At 35.4% G+C, this 24,481-nt stretch overlaps 1 protein-coding gene across 2 annotated transcripts; it reads left to right on the top strand.

The window, feature by feature from the left end:
- The first annotated feature begins 1,194 nt into the window (after positions 1 to 1,194).
- On the top strand, positions 1,195 to 23,929 carry LOC136804662 (transmembrane channel-like protein 7). 2 transcript variants are annotated; one of them, XM_067061265.1, is made up of 18 exons: positions 1,195 to 1,406; positions 3,440 to 3,719; positions 4,440 to 4,527; positions 5,648 to 5,729; positions 6,230 to 6,495; positions 7,425 to 7,579; positions 8,694 to 8,841; positions 10,878 to 11,042; positions 12,768 to 12,928; positions 13,634 to 13,715; positions 14,348 to 14,445; positions 17,277 to 17,390; positions 18,477 to 18,552; positions 19,341 to 19,471; positions 20,116 to 20,145; positions 21,126 to 21,263; positions 21,641 to 21,719; positions 23,569 to 23,929. In XM_067061265.1, exons 1-18 carry the CDS (start codon positions 1,325 to 1,327, stop codon positions 23,644 to 23,646), a joined length of 2,253 nt encoding a protein of 750 aa, XP_066917366.1. In that variant the 5' UTR covers positions 1,195 to 1,324; the 3' UTR covers positions 23,647 to 23,929. The 2 variants fall into 2 exon arrangements, with proteins under 2 accessions (XP_066917366.1, XP_066917367.1); XM_067061266.1 differs by lacking the exon at positions 1,195 to 1,406 and adding an exon at positions 2,701 to 2,890.
- The last annotated feature ends 552 nt before the right edge of the window (positions 23,930 to 24,481 follow it).

Below are 24,481 nucleotides of genomic sequence, written 5' to 3'. Positions count from 1 at the left end.
CTGTAGAACCTCCAAACTTGTCCTGGGGCTCAAGGGTATTTTTCAATTAGCTGAGCGTCTGATTAGTTCAACTTTGTTTTCCCCTTTCAATTAAGTTGAATAGATATTTTTGTTTTTTTTACTGCATACTGTCTATTTTTTTCAATCCTATTAGTTTCAATTCACAAACAAATCAAAAAAATTAAGAGAAATAAAGGTATCGATGACTATCCTTTAGATATATCAATTAATGAACTGGGAAATGTTAATTTTCAAAACTAGATAGTCTAAAATTACACATTAGAGCGTAATTTTTTTTAATTAGCTATAGAAGATAAGCATTTCAGTTCATTATTTATTATTTCTTAAAAGAAACTATTAATCTAAAGCTTTGTTCTAAAACAACTTTAGCATGTAGATGTTACTTGATGTGCTTTAAAAAAAATTCGAAGATAGGAATCAATTCTAAGATATGCACCATTGCAATGTCTTCTGACATTACGTCACGGACCCAACAGCTGATTGGTTGTAATTGACGTAAAAACAGTCAAAACGTCATTTTCAACCAATCAGCTGTTGGGTCCGCAGAAGACATTGCAATGAATTCTAAGAACCTCTTTATATAAAATGTTAAAGTACAGTTCAGATCGTTTCTAATGGCTACAGTAAATCTCCTTACAATCTAATGTTAAATTATTCATTTTTGATGAATATGTTCTATTTTGGTTTGAAGGAGTTTCCATTATTTCAACATGGAGGACCTGTGGTGTTTTGGAATGAAAACAGAAAGTATAATAATGTTCTTGAGTTTGATTTCTCTTTTTTTTGATTACCCTTTTCACTTTTCTTCGATTGCTCTTCTTTTATCTTCCTTTCTGCTTCTTGATTTATTAGCAAAGAAAAGATAATGTGTTTTTTAAATAAGAAGTTGATAAGTTTTTCAAAATGTATCTTTGTTTTTTTAAGTTTCTTCTTTCAATCTTCTTTAGAACATGTTGTTATAATTGTTTCTCAAATTATGATGAAAAATTCAGATTTTGAAAGACCCTTTTGGAATAGTGTAAAAATTTTCTCATTTCCGTTTTAGAGTGTAGTTATTTCTTCCAAAAAGTTTGGGTGTAAAAAAACTGTTAATGTAATATATATTTGTAGAGATAGAGAATGAAGATATTGGCATTGATCATTAATTTCTTCTTAAAAATATTTCAGCACAAAAAAGAACACACAACAAAAACAATGAAAATTTTATAACAAAATGAAAACTTGGTGTTGAGGGAATTTCACAGTCAAGATTGAGACTCGAAGGATTTTCGTGAAGTCTCCAAGACAAACACCGTCACCGTCTATGGATGACGATCGAGGACGGCCACCGCAACAAAATGGCATCGATACCATCGAGATGGGCCTCTTTGCTGATACTTCAGAATGTAAGTTTTTCATAGTCCTTTATAGAAAAACACTGATCTTATTTTAACTTTTTTGTTAGCTTTTCCTTTGTTATTATCAAGAGTAAGAAATAATGGAAAGAAACAATAGGCTTTACTGGGGTTTTTATAATGGCGTTTATTTGGCTCACTCCACCGATTTTTCCTTCATCTTCGAAAACTTTCCCATTTTTGGCTTCTGTTTAGACCTCAGAGCTCCCACTTATAAGGATTTCGAATACACGTTTCTTTATAATACAGTAATATCCAAAATTTTTGAAGCCTACGGATATTCTTAACTATTTTGAGTATTAAACCTGAAATTTTCTTAAAATGTTCTATTTTCACCATTTTGTATGTATTTTTGTGCAACATCTTAAGAGATTGGGTATTTTAGAGTTCATAAATTCTTAAAATGTTCCTACCGGAATTCCATACCTCCATTTACATAGCAGTATTATCGTACTCTTACGTTCCAAATAAACGGGGGGGGAGGGTTCGAAGAAACGAGGGAACCTAATTGCCGGGGGGGGGGCGTAGTCTACATAATAGACAGCTCCAGGCTTTTAGGCCTTACTCTTGGTCTATAGGCACTGCTATAGGCGGCCACTAGTAACCCTCACCGGGAATTGCTTATTAATAGGTTTAAAAATAATAGACAACTTTCACAAAATATGTTTATCAATAGAGATTTCAAATAAAAGAATGTTTAAAACACAGATGATTGGCTTAGGTTTTGAAACTCTCTATTGTTTCATGAAAACCTTAGTGCGCATGCGATTTATCCAGAGAATTTCAATATTCAAAACAAGAGCAATGCTCATATCCCGAAGAGTAGGAGTTTTACTCAGGCTACGTCATATCTTCCTTCGTTTTCAAGGGGGGGCCGTTTATTTGGAACGTAAGAGTTCACTAGATAAGGTATTTGAGCTGGGAGATGGTGATGATGAAGTTTTAAAAAACTTTGAGAAAAATTTCTTGTCGAAACAGGAACCTTTCATTGAACTTGCAAATATTTATCTTGTGTAAATGTAGACATTTTTCTTTTGCATTTTTCTTGTATGTCTGCTACAATATTATAATACCATCCATCTTTTTAACAAAGCATGTATGGGAGTACAGTAGGTATAAATTTTTTAAAACTTTTGAAATTGATTCCTTTTCATAACCTCTAGGGATTTCAAGATAATTATGATAATAGCTATACAAATGATGTAATTATGTGTAGTTATATGAATTACACTCACGGAATATGATTTTTCATAAATTTTCATCAGCAGATTTATTTTTGATACTGTATGTGATAATAAACAGCAACCTTCAGCTTAACAACACTTAACAACAACCGTGTTGAAAATGTTTTTGCTGTAGCAATGTATAGATTTCACTGGTAAATTATTATCTCTACAATATGAACAGGAAAATTATGCCGTTGAAAACGATCGACGAAAATAAACAATTTTTAGAGTCAGATTTTACAACATTAGGTAATTCGTATTTCTTTCAGTTTCAAATCTACTTTGTGAGATAGATTCGCATACATGGTCAAATTGAGTTGGTCTTTGAAATGCTCAAAGCTTTGACGAGCTTCATCATCTTCGTATAAATTATACCGTTCGTTCCCTGTGTTAGGAATGTATCATAGCTTTTCAAAATACTTCGAATAGACGTTTTTTTATAAGACCATCCAAAGTTTTTGAAGCCTTCGGGTATTCTTAACATTTTCAGTTTTAAGCCTAAAAATGTTATTAAAATGTTCTTTATTTCACCATTTTGTGAATGTTTTTATTACCCGAGAAAAATGTTCATTAGTCGTTCTTATTCACAGATGTTTACAAAGAATCTTATAACCGGAATAAATTGTTAACCCTTTATACCAGGCCCTTTCTTCTACGATATTGATTAGCTAAACTTTAAACCGAATATACGGGGTAAGGGAATTTTAGAAGGGTAGCCAGTATTAAAGCAGCAAAAAAGAATAAAGCGCAACGCTTGGTCCACTCTTGTGTTTATTTTTTTTCCTCTTTCGATTTCAGACTTTGATCACAATAGCAATGAGCCGGCACCAGAAGACGACCTCGGTCTATCCAATCTTTTCGCCGACCTTCCTAGCAACTTAGATCACACGCGTTCTTACCAAAGTGCTTCCAGAAGAAGTCTTCGACGCCGCGGCTCTAGAACGCCAAATGTCGATGATGGTCGATCAAAGAGCCTGGTACGAAGTGACGTGGCTGGAATAATCGATATGGAAGATGGCTTACATGAAGATGAACTTAGAAGTATACCGGCTCCTATGGCGCAACGGAAATCTGTCAGGTGAGTCAGTTACCGTAAGTTGGTCTAATGTCGACATCCCTCCTCTAATTTCAACACTCTTATTAGAAATGGGAATAATAGGAAAGGTTGGAATCACTGATAGACAAAAGATTTTTTCCATTCTATGAACTCTATGCAAAAAAGTTTCCATCGGCGATTCCAACCTTCATATTATTCCTAACTTTAAAGAAGGGTGTCGGAATTAGAATATGGATGTCGATATTAGACCAAGTTACAGTACTGTTTGTTAAATGAGAGAAGGATGAACATAAATGTTAGCAAATCATAAATATAGATTTAGTAGGCCATGTTAACAAACCGATGACTTGAGAGTTCTTCTTGTCTGAGGGGACAGGAGGAGGAGAGGGTTTTGCCATTTAGATGAGAATTCGAATTTAGCGAAACCTCGATGACGCCAAAAGCACTTAATGGTACCCTTGAGGTGATTAACATCGATAGAATTTCATAACCTTCTTTTAAACAGTGTGATTTTTTGTATGGGAAATACACCGTACGCCATCTGACAATTAAATTGACACTTTCCCTTCTGTCTCAGTGAAGTATATAAAGAAACTTTTCCGTCTCAAAATTCTGCATAATTCACCAAAGCAAAAGTTCAAGAATTTGCTCGAATTTGATGTGTGAAATCCTTTTTCCGTCTCAGTCGAAAAACCTTGCTTTGATGACTGTTTGAAAATATCTATCTTTCTCATTTCATAGACGTATGAATCAAACACTTAAACAATCGGAAAAAGAACGGCAAAAATCGTTATCATGTTGGAAATTCTTCAAGTTGAGGGTGGCAATGGTAAGCAAATTTATGCTTACCCAGCTAGCACACAACATTGGCTGAACGTTCATCTAACGTTATATGGACGTTGCGAACATTAGATTAACGTTGAAACAACGTTGTGTGTCAGCTGGGTATTTAATGAAATCGAGCAACCTCGTCCCCGTGTATTCCAGGCTTTATTTACGTTACTGATGAACGCCAGGCGATCATCAGGCTCTATCAGTACAGTAAGAATAAAAAAAGCCGATAATACACAGGGAACTAGGTTGAAAGTCGAGAGAATTTTTTGTGATTTGTAAAAGTTGAATGTTAAACGTTGTGATCCTCTGTATCTTATTGCGACGCACCCGAAATGTTTAGACGATGTTATCGTCTGCATCACATGGATTCTAAAAGCAGGAAAATATAGAAAATATATATGTGAAGAAATAAGAATTTCTGTCCAGCTATATTCACTCAGGAGATTTGGGTGGCAGAGCAACATATGCATTTCGTCCTTATTGGGACTCGTCAGCACTGCGAGTACTGGAGTATATATTTTCTATATATTTTTATACGCAGAGGCAATCGCCGATGGGGCGGTAGTCAGACACACATTTCCGTTGTAGAGCATCGAATATAGCCAAACTAAACCGGCTGTAAATTCAATTGGTAGATAAACCCGTTCATGAATATTCCTACGACTTATATTCGTGGATAGGATAGTCTCCTTAATGTTTTTGCGACCGTGATACTACTACGTGATACAACCACTGACCTTTATATATCCCTGGACCAAGCTATATTTGCCATTTTGCTTGGATTTTTTTTGGAATTGGTACCCGAGAAGAAGCCATTGCAAAGTTGAAAATTAACGTTTAACGGCACTATATCAGCAAAAATATTCGATGGAAAGTATACCTAGCACTCTCGATGCATTTACATCGCTATTGAGTAGTGCCGCCATTAGGGTACCACTTTTCAAAAAACTCCGATCAAAGATTTTGCTTTGCCCGGATTGAGAGACTTGGTCCAGGGTATATAAAGGTCAGTGGATACGACGCTACGGTATCTGAAACCGTCGTTTTTTCATTCTTACATTTTTTATATTATTATATTGTTTCAATGACTTTTTCCTTTGTGTTTTTCTTCTTAGGGATGGTATAGATTCAAAAGCAACTTGAAAGAATTTCTCAAAGTGTTGGAATTATGGAGAAGCCCTTTAAAAGAAGTTGAAGGTAGAAGGACCAAAATCGTGTCTTTATTATTTATCATGTTAAAAGAATGATCATATGATTTGAGATATTTTACCTGTAGACTTCAACGGTTCTGTGCAAAATTTGCAAGTCTGTTGACTTTTGAGAAGAAAACAATAAAATTTGACGAACCTTTTCAAGTCAAAAATAGATTCTTATGTGTGGATACAGATTTTATTTTGGATGAACTTGTAGAATTTTCCTCCTCCGCGTTACCTTGGTGACGGTGATGAGATGAGAAAAGACCTATTCCAATAGAGCTCCCAGAGCAAAAGATTTAGCTTGTACAAACTAAAAAATTAATACAGTTGGCGCTCCCTAATTCGAATTTCAAGGGGAATTAGATTGACTTGTTGACGGTGACTTTCAATATTATTAAATAATGGATCAGGATCATATCGAATAAAAAAACGTCGAATTAGAGAACGTCATCTGTAGTTTCTTCTCGACCCTTCGAAACTTTTACTGCTTTGTTTTTCCAGGTCATTTTGGGAACGGCGTTTTATCCTACTTCATCTTTCTGAAATCCCTCATCCTGCTCAACTTGGTCATATTTTTCCTCGTGTTTGGTTTCATCGTTGTACCACAAGTTGTTATCAATTACGGTGAGCTCGTTCAGAACATCACGCAAAATTACATCGTCACGGTGGACAGTACAACGGCAAATTTTACGTGCCCGAACGAGGATAAAGATTTTTATAAAAATCGAACACTATCGAATAACATATTGGATTTCTTCACTGGAGAAGTAAGTTTCACTTGATTTAATTTCTCCCTATCAGTTATTCGAATTAGGAAGGATTTTGTCTCTTAGTCGTTCGATTGTTCACGCACTTTTGATAGGTTTAGCTACAAGAAAATCGAATAACTCCATAACCTGAACGTACTTTGCTCTTTATAGCCTTTTTAAACCTTTAAAACCCTAGCTTTATTCCTTTTAAGCCCCATAATATTTCCATGAATATAAAGAGATCTCTATAGAAATAGACCGATATACTAACAAATGACCGTGGCACTTAAAGCCGGTTAATATACTTCAATGAATACCAAAATGAGTACACATCTCGAGCTCGCTGCTAGTGTTTCTTCCCGCGATATTTTTACGCCTAAAGTACACACCACTTTTTTTGAGAACACACTATGAAACCACCATGGAATTTGGCAACAAAACTTAGAGAATAAGAATATCACGTATAGACCATTTTTTAAACTGTAAATTGCCAACTATCCCAATACTTTCACAAAAATACCAATTATGCTTCATGTGTGTATTTCTTAAATACCGTAAGAATATTTTAGAACGATTTTCTCCCAAAAAGTTAAGAATATCCTGGAATATATATGATGAAATGAAAAAAAAACACCTTTCTTATTAAAAAAGCTTGTAGTTGTATACGTTTCGAAGACCCAGAAAAAAACCGTATTACTTCAAACAAACGCCCCCTTCTTTTAAAGGACCCCACCACCCCCCTAAATAAACGTCCCTCCTTTCAGGGAAAATTTTCAATAAACGCCTCCTTCGAATAAACGCCCTCTTCTTTTAAGCGCCCCCCTCGTATAAACGTCCCTCCTAAAAACCAAAAAAATTAATTAACGCCCGGGGCTTTACTCGAAGTAATACGGTAAGCCAATTTCCCACACCTTTCATCATATTTCGTCACTGTTTTTCTTTTTCAGGGCTACATCAATACAACGTTGATGTTCTACAGTAATTACCAGGGAGATATTTACACCAGTGTTTCTAACAATGACATCACTTATAATATGGAACTGGCTTACATTTGTGTTGGCGGTGCTTATCTCATTATCAGTTTGATAATGATGGTTAAAAAGTATATCTTGTGTATAATTCTCTTTTTAGAATTTCTAAGAAATTTTGAACATTTAAAAGTGAATTTCAGCTAGGAATTGATTGGTGTTTTGGCCAATTTAAACAAAAAGCAATATCTTTCTCTTAGTCAACCCCCAATTAAATTTTAGTAGCTACATATTCCTTCCTAGGAGGAAATGCTTCACTCACATTCCAGAAACATGACGGGTATTTTGAATTTCGCTTAAGCCCAACGACATTGCGAAGAATGATTCCCTGATCACCAAGAATAGATAATTTTAAAAATGATTTGATGATTTTGTTATTAGTTATTAGCCTATACTATACGTCAATGCTTTTTTTCTACCCAGTAACGTCTATTCCATTTTGCGAATTTTTCTAATCCAAGTTTTCGGGCACCAAACATTCGATTTTTTTTATGTCACTTTAAAATTTCGAAGTTTTTGCAGCAGGGAAAAATCGAAGTTGCGTTAGAACACCTGAAGACATTCTATTTTTCGAAAAGTCATGTAATTCACCAAGAAACGGAATGAAAATCCCAGTTATTGGCGAGGTGCTTGCTAAACAACATTACGAAGTTTTCTTAGAATGACGCAAAAATACACCCCCTGTGTCACAGAACCATTGGAACCCTACTAGCCCCACTGGAAAATTTGACAAAAATGTCGTCCCCGTTGGGAAAATGCCCTGGAATTTCAGCCCCACTCCATGGAATCCCCACTCGAAAATTCGATGTCTAAAAACTGCACACCAAAACAATCCCTACTGGATTTTTTAACCTTGGAACAATAAACTTTCTATCTCCATTGAGATTTTAATAGGAATTTTTATCCCCTTTGATGAAAAAGGTCCCACCGGTGGGGTTTTGAGACAGGGGTGTAAAAATGATTCCCTGCTCAGGAAGAATAGATGATTTTGATAATGTTTTGACGATTTCGTTATTTTGTCTTTCTTTCCAGCTTAGCACAAGGTTTCACTGAAAGTATTGTGATTCCCTGCTCAGGGAGAATTTGAAAATTTTGTTTTTTTCTTTCCAGCTTAGCACAAGGTTTCACTGAAAGTATTGTGATTCCCTGCTCAGGGAGAATTTGAAAATTTTGATTTTTTCTTTCCAGCTTAGCACAAGGCTTCACTGAAAGTATTGTAGAAACTGGAGGTTTCTTTTATTCTTATTGTAACAAAGTGTTCGCTGGTTGGGATTACTGTATCACCGATTCAAAAGCTGCTTTCCTTAAATGTAAAAGTATTGCTAAAGATTTCAAGGTAGGAAGGTTTTGTTAAGTAAAATGTCAACTTGTGTAAATGTTTCTTATGACAGTCATATCCAGAGTCCTCTATTTTAATAACCGCCTTTTTTATCCAGGAACAAGTTTTTGATTCGATATGGATATGAAGAAAAGTTTTTCAGAAATAAATCAAAACTAGTGAGGAGGAAATGTGCACACAATCTTTAAAATTTTCCATTAAGAAAACAAACAAAAACTTTTCGGTCTCTGTCGTGTCTCCAAATCCATAAGTCAAACCTCCATAAGTCGAACCTCTCTATAACTCGAACCTCTATAACTCGAGCCTCTATAACTCGAACCTACATAACTCGAACCTACATAACTCGAACCTCCATAACTTGAATATTTTGAGTTGATACACAAGATATACAACTGAAACTAAAACTAGTGTTTTTTGGACCTACCTCGGAGGTCCTATAAATTAACTTCGTTCGTTCGTTCGTCCGTCCGTCTGTTACCAGCTTTTCTCAGGATTGGCTCATTAGTTTTTTCTGATTTTTGGCACAATGATGCAAAATCATAATGCCCAAAATGTGACGGAGCCCGATTTTCGAAAAAAAATCATTTCCGGCCGAAAATGCCGGAAATATGCCGGAAAAACCGGTTTTTTGGCATTTTCTCGAGATTTCATCATTAGTTTTTTCTGTTTTTTTGCACAAAGATGCGTAATAGCAATGCCCAAAACATGGCAGAGTGCGATTTTTGAGAAAAATTCTTTTCCGGCCGAAAATGCCGGAAATATGCCGGAAATCGCCGTTTTTGCAGATTTTCATCGGACTTTTTCCTTATATTTCGTTGTTTTTTCACACAAAAACATTATTAATAGCAATGTCCACGATCAAGCATGGTTCAATTGTCGAAAAAATTGATTATTGAAGCCGGAACTTTCTAAAAATCGCCGGTACAGCCGGTTTTCGTCGGAAAAACGGTATTTCTTGAATTTCTCGAGCTGTACTTTATATTTTTTTATGAAATTTTGCACACTGATGTAAAATGACAATACCTAAAATGTGACGGAGCCCGATTTTCGAAAAACATTTTTTTCCGGCCGAAAATGCCGGAAATATGCCGGAAAAACCGGTTTTTTGGCATTTTCTTGAGATTTCATCATTAGTTTTTTCTGATTTTTTGCACAAAGATGCGTAATAGCAATGCCCAAAACATGGAAGAGTCTGATTTTTGAGAAAAAAAATTTTCCGGCCGAAAATGCCGGAAATCGCCGTTTTTCTAGATTTTCATTGGGCTTTTTCCTTACAGTTGGCTATTTTTTCATTCAAAAACATTATCAATAGCAATGCCCACCATCAAGCATGTTTCAATTTTCAATAAAATTGATTTTTGAAGCCGGAACTATTTAAAAATCTCAGGAACAACCTATTTTTGCCGGAAAGACAATATTTCTTGAATTTCTCAAGCTGTACTTTATATTTTTTTATGAAATTTTTCACACTGATGCAATATGACAATATTTAAAATGTGACGGAGCCCGATTTTCGAAAAACATTTTTTCCGGCCGAAAATGCTGGAAATATGCCGGAAAAACCGTTTTTTTTTTTACATTTTCTCGAATTTTCATCTTTAGTTTTTTCTGATTTTTTTGCAGAAAGATGCGTATTCGCAACGCTGAAGACATGGCTGAGTTCGATTTTTGAGAATTTTTTTTTTCCGGTTGAAAATGCCGGAAATCGCCGTTTTTGCAGATTTTCATTAGATTTTTTTCCTTGTATTTTTATGTTTTTGACACAAAAACATTATTGATAACAATGCTCACCATCAAGCATGATTCAATTGTCAATAAAACTGATTTTTGCGACCAGAACTTTCTATTTATTTTTTCCCTACAACCCTTCCCTCTCCCCTTATCAACAATCAATGATGAATTTATTGCGTTATGCATTTTCGCTAAACGCTATATTTTCTGACTGATTTTTTTCTCCTCGCATTGCTATCTAACTTTCATCATCAGGTAGGTCCATTCAGCATCTAGCTTGTTAATCTTCTTGTTTATTTCAGGCTGAACTGAGTGAGGAGAAACGTTTGGAACGTATTAAAGGACGAACGCAATTCGACAAATTGAAGATTTATTCTTTTCGTATGTTGGTGACCATCATAGTATTGGGTTTGTTAGCTGTCTCGATCTTCGCCATCATTAAAGCTGTCGAAGTCTCTTCAAACCCTGTAAGTACTTGCATGAATTTTGAAAAAATATCATTTGAAGTAAATCTGCACTGTATTTCTAATTGTTAGGGACGGCTAAAAGTATTCGGAAAGTTAGACGTCAAAACCTTTACTTGGAAAAGATTGGAAGAATTCATTGCAACGTATTGACTTTCGACAGCCAACTTTCTGCCCGCTTTAATTCACAATTAGAATAAACCATGGCTAACGAACAAATATTTCATCAGGTCTTAAGTACTGCTATGCTCCTAAACTATTGATTCTGAATCAATTAGTAATGCAAGAGTTTCGCGATAATGTAGCCAGTGAGTATCAATTCCGTAAACGTCGCAGCTGGCCGGGATTGTATTCGAAGTACCAGAATCTTTCAAAAAACCCTCCAATACCTCACATTCACCTCTTAGTTTGTAAAATTGCTTAAAATTGCTTGTCTCGTTTTGCCGTTCCATACAGAAGTTAAGGCTGCTGATCCCTCTTTACCACGATGCGTGTAGCTGTGTGGTGACTTCTTCCCGAAAAACTCGTTTTAAAGTCCATTTCCTTTAAGACCATGTTCACACGTTACTGTTCTGTTTTGCTCTGGTATGATTTTCGTTACGGAACGAGTGTGTTCATATTGGTTTCGGAACGTTTCGGAGCAAGAAAACAGAGCAGTTCCGTTCCGATGGAAAAAGCGGAGCGAAACCGTTTCGATCTGTTTTACTTTGACGTTTCGAATTTTAACGTTCACACTTGTTTCAGAACCGTTTCGTTTCGTTTCCGTAACGTCTAAACATGGTCTAAGTGTTCTGTTTGCTTAAGAGAAATCCCAAAAAAAATTCGGAAAGGAGACTTTAATTGAAATAGGACAATCAACTAACGTAACACGCTATTTCGCTTTGATGACTCGTTTTTAATACTTCAATGTTTTTGTAAGCTCAGTATATTTTCATAACAGACAAACCTCTATTACTCAATACTGTATATCTACAATCCGGGACATAAATATAGAAACACATGCTTGTAAAATCCCCTATACAATGTTGGGGAAAGAGGTTCAGGTCGTTGGCATAGGGGGGGGTCGGTAGTAAAATCTCAGACATATATGAGTAGTAAAAGGATTTTTACGAATTTTTACATACCACCACCCAGACTCTTGGTATTTTACTACCCTGGTAGTAAAAGTTTTTGGGACAATTTGTCATAAAGACCACCTATTTTTTGGTTGCTTTTCGGACTGATTTTACAAAAAAAGCTAAAAAATGATTATTTCTGTGACACATTTTTCACTTTGTGCAAAAATTAATGTTTTGCCCTTAGAATTAAAGTCTTTTTTATATTAACAAAAAATCTCGAGAATTTTTTGTTTGCAGCAAACAACTTTCCAACAGAAAAATTTTTCAGAAAAGTCATCCAAAAAATTAAAAGAATTACAAAAATAGCTATAAATTTGCTAATTTTACCAGTTTTAACTACCCAGGTAGTAAAATTTTTTTTCAATTTTTTGTCACACCACCACCGTAGTAAACGTCATTATGTCTGAGATTTTACTACCGACCCCCCCCCCCTGGTTGGCAAGCTGTTTTAGTCAACATTGTACTAGGGGGAGGGGCAAAGGAAAAATACATTTTTGAGGGGCTGTTTCATTCTTTTTTTGTTCTCGATTGTAGCTTGTTTGACAAAGAAGAACGATGAAAAGAAAGTTCAGGCATGTTATTATTTTGTGACTTTCATTTCTGCATTCAGGAATTATCACGTGAAACGAACTCAGTGCTGGTCATTTTGAAACGTTGGGCGTCCTCACTTACCATCAGTGCTCTCAACGTTTGTCTTCCTTTTATCTTTGAAATATTGACCAGTCTCGAAGATTGGAGTCCAAGAGTTGAAGTGGCTTTAACTTTATGGAGGTAAGGAGACGTTAATATCATTGAGTTTAAAACCCAAAGGGCTAGAGTAGAATCTCTAACCTATCCCATGAAAGAAAAAGTGAAGCCATTTATTTCCCATCCAGAACTCACTTAGAACGCGCCGCAATCATGACGAAGGATTGTATCTAGCGGTTCCTTTGTTTTTTGAAATCTAGCGATGGATTTTACTTTCAATCCGGCGTTTGTGTAAAAACCACGCGCAGGCGTTCTGGATGGGAAATAAGTGGCTTCACTTCTCATCCAGGAGTCTCGAGTCTAACTATCCGGGCTAAGAAGTCAATGGTCGATACACCTAAACTCTTAAAACTTTAGGAGACTAGGTCTAGAGTTTACCAGGAAAGATACACGTCAAATGTTCGAAGTCGCTACATCGTATTTTCTCCTGGAATAGGCGAATCTTTTCAGGGTGTTTGGGTTGATAATCACTCAGATAGGTCTATAATAATAGTATGATATACAAAGGTTCAGAATAAACCTCGTCCCCTGCGTATTATCAGCTTCTTGATGCTTTCTGATACCGCTAGACATTAAGAATTGCCAAATGCACTCATCGGGACCTAATAAACTGTAGGGGATAATGAGAAAAGCAAGGTATGTGATATCCAGGGGTCAAATTCATTATTTTATTTGACAACTATATTTTGGCAGTACTTTTAACTACAAAATATTTTATTTTCCCTTCAGAGCTGTTTTGTTGAAATTGGCATCAGTCGCTGTTCTGGTCATCACTTTATTCACCTCATATTCCGAGCATGATTGTCATATTGTAAGAAAAAAAAATTAGTCTTAGAATTAGAATTTTCAATTCAAGGAGGGGGAGGCACTTGATTAGAAAACGACCGTAATTGTGGACAAACCCTTATACTACAGAGGAAATTTAGCTAAATTTACAGTACAAAAGAGGCACATTTTTAAGGCAAAAAAAAGGTCAGATACACTCTACAGTGCACTTTCCGAAGCCTGGAAAACTTACTCTTAAGCTCAGCACTTACAGTTGTGCCAGTTCTTTCTTCCTTTTTGTGATGTGGTTCATTGTTAACTCTCTGTAATTTGAACCACTATTATTCGAATCTTTCTGTAATTTGAACTAAAACACCGGTCCCTTTCAGCTAGAAAATGGTATAAAACACTCCCTGAAACTTTCTTTTATATGTAGAAATTTTCTGCTCCTTCAAAATTGATATAGAGAGAGTCAACTGAAGTAATAAATTGCAACACAGTGGAGTCTCCAAGGGAACGCAAATCTGTTCGAAATTTCGAGTTATGAATTAAAAATTATTCGACATAGTTAGCTGAAGGGACTAGATAACTTGTTCGAGTTAAGGAGACTTTCTAGTCATAGAAGTTTGAGTTATAGAGACTCTTCTTTTTTTTTTGAATTTGCTCACTTCATTTTAGTGTTGGGAGAACCAAGTGGGTTCACAAATGTTCAACTTGATTCTCATTGATTTCTTCGTTTCTGTTGGAATCACCATCTTCGGAGAGACCGGTCGAAAGTAAGTTAACTTAATTACCGAATACCTGATGCGCACTTGATTACTCCCCTAAACTGGAGTCGTTTATAATGCGTGTAATACAGTAGTATAGGCGTTATATGATAATGCGATTTCTGTTACGGGATTTAGTTTGTATAGGCTAAAATTGTTCCCTCCATTACTTTAAAAATCTACGTTTTTTTTGCGGGGAAAGTAATTTTTATTGTTTCAGGTACTTTCCAAAGGGTAATTATTGATCAAAGTCCAGAACGTTTACTCTACGTTTTTTTGCGGGGAAATTCCTTTTGCTGACTCAACATATTTGTCAATTTTGTCAATCTTACGAAATTTTCTAATGGGAAAAGAGTGTAAGTAGCTAAATCATTAGTAGAGTCATGGATGCAATTAACTTTGGCTTTAAAGATAGCTGAAAGAATAGAATCTTTTTTATTTGTAATCAATCTATAAAAACCTAATCAACTTTTAACTTCGTTGATATTATCTTTTTAATGGTCTCAAGTGAGTACGCTGTGGCTGTACAAGAGCTTTCTTTCGAAACTTTAAAAAGTATTCAAATGATAATGTATAGGTCGATACCAATGGCTGGTGTATCAATATGTTTTCTTTGCTTTATCGTTTGTATGCCAGTATCGATGGCTTTTCGACTTACGACTACAACATGCTTTGAAGTCAGGAATGTCAGTATTATTCCATATGTAGATGCCCCAGGCTCCGCATTGCAAGATTCTATTGTGCAGTTGAGGTATTTGGTCAAGTCAATGCTGTATGAACCTTGTTTTATAGTTTGGACATTCTCACCAGTACAAAATCGTTTGATTCGACTAAGCGAAGAGAACTACACTCAATTTATCGAGACCCAATTCCAAGCAGTTACGAAAACAGACGAAGATGATTTGCTGGAGCTTTTGTTAAATATACGTCATCACAACGATAATAATATGCAAACTCTTTTTTTCGTGTTTAATGTATCTCCAATAAGGTCGCATTATGATCATAAAGTGATCCAGCAAGCTCAAAACATGTACGAGAAAAAACAAATCGACGTTGTGGTATGGAAATTAAGAAACTCGTTCTATGAAGTATTTTTGACTAGGCTACCAGAAACATTTTGGAATTGGCTACCAAAACAAAACCTTTTAGTAGATGATACCAGTGGCGATGTATGGCGATGGCATCATTGGCGACCACTTGGAATTGGGTCACCTCCGTTCGACCCACACTTGCATCGAATACTAATGGATCTTATGTCCAATCCACAGTACGACTGGCAAAAAAGGTACACACGAAATACTAATGTCACATGTCGAACATCAAAACGGATTAATTTGTACTTTTGGGGAATGGAAAATGGTGATCGTGTGCCTAGCAACAAAATTTGGAATGATATTTTTGAAAATTTATCTTTGAATGCAACATTTAACCGTATCTATGTCTTTGAACCATTCACTAATCATTTTATATTCCCCACCCACAAAATTCATCAGTTAACAGACGAATTCATTAAAGAAATGAAAGAAGAAGAACAAAAAGATGACATCATTGTTATCCACTTACCAATTACTATAAGTCAAAGTTATAATGGTTCACCTTCATCACCAATGAAATTTAGCAAAGAAAACACAATCCATATATATGAAACCCTTAATACCCTTGAAGACACTCCTCAACTTCGAAAAGGATCGTCTATGAACTATATCATGATACAAGAAAACGATTATTTTAACCCCCTGTTTTTTGAATTGGTTATTCAGCAAGTAAACCGTATATTATGTGAAATGAACTAGAATATTTCTCGCTTAGTGTAAACCCTTATAAAATACTATATTTCGAACTTCGAACAAATTGAACTTCCCTTTCAAGCTCGAATTAGCGAGAGTCAACTGTATTTATTGGTGATTTTTATGGATTTATTAGTAATAGAGACAAATTATTGTCATACAAGAACATTGTAAACTATTTTTTTTATAAGAACGAGTAAATTTTTGTTGAGACTCGGCTGTTCTCATTTCTTTTGTCTTGAATTGTTCTTATCCAGTCCAGTTAAAACGGAGGTGTTCTACAATCAGTGCCATAACATATTGGCACTTTTGGCTAATTTACCATTTTTCGAAAATTGAAGTTCGAGCGAGAATGTCAATTTCGGGCCTTCATCTTGATTTCTGGGAGGGATTTATTTGTTTCTAGGCTATATTTCAAGCCCTACTGGACCATTTTTGAACTTTTGGATTCTCAGATCCAAAGCGTTAAAACTACCCTTCGAACCTACTTTAGACCACTTGCAAATCGATTGTGGTTTCAAAACTTCCCGGTGGATTTCCCTTTTGTGCCAAGTATTTTGTCACCCATTCTAGGTTTAATATCCTGATTTTATCAATTTGACTTTCAATTTTCTTAAAACGCAGCCAATCGAGACTCTGCATTATCCTTAAATTGTTCTTATTTTTTGGCATTTTTGAGCAAATTTACTCTTATAAAAAAAGTGCATTTGAAGTCGTTGAAGGGACATAAATAAGTGCACTAAAAGTGTATCATAAAACAAATTACAGTAGTATTTCCACTCGAACACTTTAGGGGGGGGGGACGCAAATTTGTCTGAGCAGAGAGATGAGTTAAGAAAATTTCGAAATATGGAGTAAGGTTTGTTAAGCATTGTTAACTGAAGGGACGAGAAAACTTGTTAACTCGACCTGTTAAGAATTTTCAAAGATACTTATTTTCGCGAAGAAGGATAGAAATCACGAAAAAGATTTTTGTACTTTTATATTTCCTCGACTCTAAATTCACCTATTGTATAAGTAGTAACCTAAGTATACGATCATTCTTTTTTGTAGATATATCTATCGTTACTTGGGATGCGGATGTAATTTGGGAGAGAAAATTGGTATGCAGGAATTCCAAATCCCAAAAAATGTGTTGGAACTTGTTTACGGTCAATCACTAATATGGTAATCTATTTTTCACTGCATATTTATGACGTAATCTATTTTTCACTGCATATTTATGACGTAATATATTTTTTACGGCAAACGCCCATGTTTTTGACAGTAGTGGTAAATTTAAGAAATTTAAGCTAGCAAAAAAAAACTTAAAATTGTTGTATCGAAATCAACAGCCTCTAGACATGAGCTTGTTTGAGTCCGAAAAAACTTTTTTGGGCTTTTTTGCCGTTTTTTTTTTACTTTAGCGGACCCTATACTGAAAGATTCGGTTAATGTGAAATTTCTTTATCCTAAAGATCTTTTCTATAAACCTCTACCTTTATGGTTTCTACAATCATGAACAAAATGAAATTTCAGTGAAAAATGATGAGAAATAGAGCAAAATATCTCTTCAATGTGTCTGTCTGTTTTGAAGTCGTTGCATTGCTTTTGAATTGCTTTTGAGGGAACCACAAGCAAAAAATCAACGTTTTGATACTGGTGTAAGCCAGTTAATCAAGTCCTTGTGGTTAGCCCTTTTGGTTAGCCCTTGTGGTTAGACTGCAGTGGGTGACATTGAAAGACTGAACAGCTTTGGATGGGTTTGGAAAGCACCCAGAACCTCTTGGGAACTTGTTTTTGATCGATATTGAAGTATTTTGCAAATATTGCAGAAGTCTACAAACCTTTTGTCCATGATTGTAGGGGTTAGCGAGTCTTTTAATCCTTACCGACCGTAGTGCAGTGGGTCCTTCGTTTGCGCCCCTTTAAGAGCCAAGCGACCGTGGTGTAGTGGTAGAGGATCCGGCTACGTTTCTCAAGGTTGTGGGTTCAACCTCCAGCCGGGTCATACCAAAGATTCTCAAAATGGTACATGATGCCTCTCTGCTTGATGCTTAGCAAGTCAAAGAGGGATCAAGGGTAAGTGCAGAAATTCAGGGATAAAGAGTGGCGCCCTCCCCTACCTTCGGGTAGATAGCTATCGAAAGAGGAGCCTTCGGGTTGCCTCCGACTGCGGTCGCAGACTTACTTACTAATCCTTTTTAACTTCAACTCAAACTACTTTCTCAACTCTTCAACTCAAACTACTTCAACTCATTCTACTTTCTACAGGATTGGAACCTTCTTTGCACCGCTTATCCCTGTGGTTGGTATCATAAAACTCTTCATATTATTCTATGTTAAAAAGGTATGCTGTTGTTTCTTAGTGGGTTTATATTCAATTCCGAGCTTCATATTTGAAGTGGTTCTCAATAAAAGGTAATAGCCGAAGGCGAGATTAGAAACTCCCATTTAGGACTCAAATCCATTTATTGCAGTGTTAAAAATTAACGTCTAACAGGGCTACATCATCAAAAAATTTTGAGGGAAAGTAGATCTAGCGCTCTCGATGCATTTACACCGCTATTGAGTAATGCCGCCATTAGGGTACCACTTTTCAAAAAACTCCGATCAAAGATTTTGCTTGGCCGGGATTGAGAAACTTGATCCAGGGTATAAAAAGGTCAGTGGTTCTTTTCAATTCAGAGCTTTATATTTGAAGAAAAGTGGTTCTCAATAAGTTAATACCCGAAAGCGAGATTAGAAACTCCCATTTGGGACTCGAATCCATTTATTTCCTGCATAGGTTGCGCGGCTTTAGTTTTCATACAAATGCTAGAAATCTACCAGCAGAATATAAAACGCGAAAACAAAGAGAATTCTACATTCAAACTGTCATCCGAAATGCGGCGTACATTTCAACTACATTTTTTTTCACTATCTCGTAAAGTAAAAGCTTTTTAGATAATCTCAGCATGGCAAACGAAAGCCCTTGACCCAATGAGCATAAATATGATGTAATATCAGGGATTGTCAAATAAAATGTTTCAGAAAATGAGCTAGAATGCTAAGCAACCCCAGCACTGACACGAAAATTGGATTTGCTTGTAAAAAATAGTGTAATCATCCGTTTCATATTTTTCATATCATTTTCAGATCAGTTTGATGTTGAACTGCAAACCATCATCACAACCTTATCAAGGAGCGAGATCCAATTATTTCTTCACTCTTCTTCTATTGTTAACTTTCCTCTTATGTTCATTCGCTGTCGGGTGGGGTCTCACAAGGTATGTTCAATTCTAGCTACCATCAAATATACCGTTATTTGGATGTTATAAAGACGTCCAAATGGCTGTTTATCTAATGATAAGATTAGGTTTCAGTCGTTTTCTCCTTAGAATCTTTTACAGATGATAAAATTTAATGATCAGATCGAAATACTGCTATCAGTTACAATTATTTCCAATTCGATTATCTGGGTCGCTCAGTAATACAGTTGTTGTCGCTCTTTCAGTTCGACGTTTTCCTAATCGGTACGCTCTATTATTACACCCCTGTCTCACAGGCCCGGTGAAACATTTTCCTACAGCGGGGATAAAAATATTGATTAAAATCTCAATGGGGATAAAAACTCTATTGTTCCAAGGTTAAATAACCCAGTGGGGATGATTTTGGAGTGCAATTTATAAGCAATGAATTTTGAATAGGAATGAAATCAAAGTCAATTTCTCAGCGTGGCTGAAATTCTAGGGTATTTTTCCCACCGGGGACGAAATTTTTGTCAAATTTTCCAGTAAAGCTGGAGCCACAGGGGTGTATTATTCGATAATAATGAAAGTCATCGTCAACAAGAAACTCTCGCAACTCCTCGACATAGGGAATACAGACTTTTTCTGGAATAGCACATTATGTTTTTATGTTTCTTTTTCAGGATAAAAACTTCATGTTGTGGTCCATTCAAGTAAGAACAACCCTTGTCTTTCTGTTTCAACGACAATTATAAGACGTTATGACAATAATTATTAAGCAAACTATTTTTAAGTTCAATACACGTTTTTTTTATAAGAACAAACATTATAAGAACATAAGGATTCGGTGGCCAAGATCTTAAGAACAAGTTAAGAACATTTTAAGGCTTCGTGGGCTCTGTTTTCTCAAGAAAATGAACAAAAACACTCAACATTTTTAGGCTTTAAACCCGAAAAGTTAAAAACATCTGAAGGCTTCAAAAATTTTGGATATTCTTATAAAAGAAACGTGTAATCAAGTTATCTCTTGTATAATAAATAACAAAATCAATGAGTGACATCATCTTCGAGATTTTACTTCTTGTGTAGTGGGATTAAAACTTAAATTTTCGAAATCACGACGGAGGTCCTCCATAAGGAGGACCCGTATACACGTTTTTTATAAGAACATGAGCAGGAGTTTGCATACGCGTTTTTTTTTTACAAGAATCAGTGTTAAAAGTTCTTCCGTGCCAGGCGGATTTCCGTCTCAGTAAAGTTTATAAGAAGGTTTTTCCGTCTCAAAATCAGTGAATTCACCAAATTTCAAGAATATGTGCTATTTTGCTTGGTTAAATCCATTTCCCGTCTCATACGAAAAACCTCGCTTTAACCACTGAAGAATAAACTATATAAGAACATAGATTTTCCATGGCCAAAATATTTAGAACAAGCTAAGAACATATTCAGGCTTAATGCTCAAAAATTATGCACATCCGAAGGCTTTAAAATCTTTTAATGTTCTTATAAGAAAACGTGTACTAAAAATAGAACATTACTCCACCGCAGAGCAAACAAAAACAATACTTTTGAATACGGAATGGTGCTAACTGTAAAAAACCGTGCTCTGCAGTCTTTTTCCGAGTTTAGTACAGGCTAGTATAACCTAAGAGTGAAATTCAATAAACTTCAAACTGTTTCTTGTTCTTCTCAGAAATGTTGGTTGTGTTGCCGATTATGAGATGATGGATGTTGTTGGTAGGACCATTGATTCATGGCCATCTTGGATTGGTGGGATCATTGATTTCATTAAAACTACTGCTTTCATTTTCCCCATGTTCATTATTATATTGTAAGTATTTTTATTTGGCCCTTTTTAGGCAGTAGTGTAGTGATTACTTCAATTAATTTTTGCCATTTTCGCCAAAATGAGTCTCGCATAATCGTATGAGATCGCTGACTCGTGAAATTAAATTGACGTGAAATTTTCGATTGATTGGCACCATTCTATACCAATAACGTAGTCCCAATCGAAATAATATTCGTGACTTTATTTTCTCTCGAGCATAGCCTGTAACAAAATGTTTCTTCGCGTAAAAGAACTGCGAAAATTGTCCGTGGACGTTCAGTTTGGTACAGGCTTGAGCTAGCTAAGATTGTTGACTTTCTCTCTTAAGCACATTTCTACAACATGATTTAGCTAAGCTGACTTGTATTTTTTTATTTTAGCTTATTGTTATATTACTACTATGCGATGACAAAAGCTCACGAGAAGATGATTCATATGCTTAAAGATCAACTCATAATGGTTCGTAACGACCGCACTTTACCTATTTTCTTCCTTTTTTCTGATTTGGCTCCGTTTTTTGAAACTTCTTGATTCTTGAAATTTTCTTCGAATCAGAGAGAATGATCTACTTAAGTACAATCAACTCTCTCTAATTCGAACTTCTTTTATTCGGATCTTTCTATCTTAATCTCAGTTCCCGTCTGGGAGAAACCCTCTTAAAATACTTTCTATAATCTCTCTGTTATTCAAACAAATAAGATTCCCCGTTCGAAGTTGGATTAGCAAAAGTCAACTGTAGAGTCTTTTGTGATACTTTTAGGCTAAGGGAACCCTCATTTTCGAACTAAAGGTAGATTCAAATAAATAAAGATTCGCATTAGAAAATGTTGAGTTTTACGTCTAGACTCAATAGATTTTTTTATGCAAATACGTGACTCTAGGGCTCTACCTCTTATCGCCTCCCCACGATTCTAGCTTACTTTAGGCGTAGAAACTTTCGCGAGCAGAAACTTTCGCGATTTTCGCGAATTTTGGCCCTTTTCGCGAAAGTAAATGTCTTTAAAAATTCTAGGAAGGGCCATTCGCGAAAGTTTATGCTCGCGAAAAATTCTTGACAAAATAGAAAATCTGTAAAACTTCAAACTTTGAATAAAATGTAACTTTTATGGCACTTTTTAGCCTGCTAAAAGACTAATAAGTCAAAGGACAAATGTTTCAAGCCAACCCAAGAAGTATTTGTGTCTCTAAGCCATTTTTTCATGTGAAAATTCTCAATTTTACGTCCTGATTCGCGAAAGTTTATGCTCGCGAAAAATATTTTTCCGTTAAATTCGCGAAAGTAAATGTCGTGAATTTCGCGATTTTTCGTCCTCGCGAAAGTTTCTGCTCGCGAAAGTTTGTACGCCTAAAGTAGTTTCCTCCTGCCTCCCCTTTCCTTAAGCTGTCACTGCTGAGGTTATCGTGGGTGGTCTTTAGACTAGTAAACCAGTCGTTGAAAACAGACCCATATACAAAAAATTCCAACTCCAAAAAAAAAAAAATCGAAGAGGTGAGGTTGCGTGTCTTTTCTGAATTTCAACGACTAGAAGCTTCTTCCCTCAAAAAACGTTGTTTAATTTTACAACCTTTTTTAGGTTTTTGAGAATCCATTCAACTTTTTTGACTAAATGATATTTCATAGTAACATGGGAACATATAAATAATGAGTATTTCCAAAAACACAATAAACAGAAAGCAAAATAAATGCAATCCCGCACGGGTCAGACATACAGAAATCTGTATGTCTTTCCTTACGATTTTAGGTGAAGAAAAAGAGGCGTTGGAAGTAGCTTCTAGTCGGTTATTTTCCTTTTCTCTCACGCGCGCTGAATATTTAATTGGTGTTTACATTATTTGATTGACAGTTTTCTTATAAGGCTATAAGTAATAACCGACTAGTTTACTAGTCTAGGTGGTCTTTTAAGCGAGTGTCACCCCCTGTCTCACACCTCTATATTGCTTGCAACTTGTATTAGATCTGGAACGCTTTGCAACACTTAGACAAATCGGCTACACGTTTTATTTTATAACAACAAACTATATTAGAACATTGGCTTCGATGGCCAAAATATTAAGAACAAGTTAAGAACATTTTAAGGCTTCGCTGACTCGAAAACACCCAATTTCTTAGGAAAATGGACAAAAATCTCAAAAATTTTGAAAATAAGAACATGCTAAGAACATTTTTAGGCTTAAGACTAAAAGAGTTAAGAACATCCGTTCGCTTCAAATATTTTGGATGTTTTTATAAAGAAAATGTGTAGTTATTTTCATCGATTTCAAATTGGTAGTGTTAATGTTAACTTTCTCACCTTTTTTTTCTTCACAGGAGGGAAGAGACAAACGATTTCTTATGGATAGATTGATACGTGCATCAGAAGCCAAAAAGTCTAATCTTTCTCAGTAAATCTTTATATCGATTATTATGTACACAACTGACACACAACGTTGTTTTAACGTCAATTTAATGTTCACAACGTCCATATAGCGTTAGATGAACGTTGAACCAATGTTGTGTGACAGCTGGGTAGTCAATACTTGAAACGAATCGATATTTATAATCTTCAATCATATTTCTGAAAAGTCGCGAGTTTTGAGTTTTGCTTCCGGCCTGAGTTAAGTAACGGTTTTTAGAGCTAACTTTTAAGCTTATTTTAGATAATATGAACCAAATAGCTTTCTTTAATAATGGAAGTAGCAAGGAAAGTTTCTGAGATGCTGAAAATCTTTAACGATATTCTCATTTTTATTTTGGTCGTGGGTATTCTAAAACATATATAAATAGTATTTTTGTTTAAATTATTTTTATACTAACCTTCTAAACGTAAAACCTAAGTTTTTTTTAATGACAACTTTTAAAACCAAAATTATGGTTACTTCCAATGTCGAATGAATCGTTAAATACTAATTATCATTTCACTTAAAGAATTTCATGCTGTGAATTTGGATATTAACTGGTTGCCAAAGCACCACTAAATAGACTCTTCCTTAAAAACAATTAAATGAAGAGATATTTATTGGTGATTAACCTCCGGACAACGGTATTTATACCCCCCCCCCCCCGGAGAAGGAATTTGTGTAGATTTAGATGATTTTTTGCTACCCCCTCCCTCCCTCCTGGAAAAACGACTTTGCGACAAAATCCGATGCCCTTTAGCTTAGAAATCTCGAATTAAGTTTAAACGTTTTATATCTCCTTATCACGATAATAGTATTTGACATTGAAACGATTGAGAAGTTTA

This window comes from Clytia hemisphaerica, unplaced genomic scaffold, assembly GCF_902728285.1.
Source record: "Clytia hemisphaerica strain Z4C2 unplaced genomic scaffold, Clytia hemisphaerica genome assembly, whole genome shotgun sequence".
Taxonomy (NCBI): domain Eukaryota; kingdom Metazoa; phylum Cnidaria; class Hydrozoa; order Leptothecata; family Clytiidae; genus Clytia; species Clytia hemisphaerica.
Note: the sequence above shows the minus strand (reverse complement) of the source record. Positions and strands in the feature narration are given on the sequence as shown.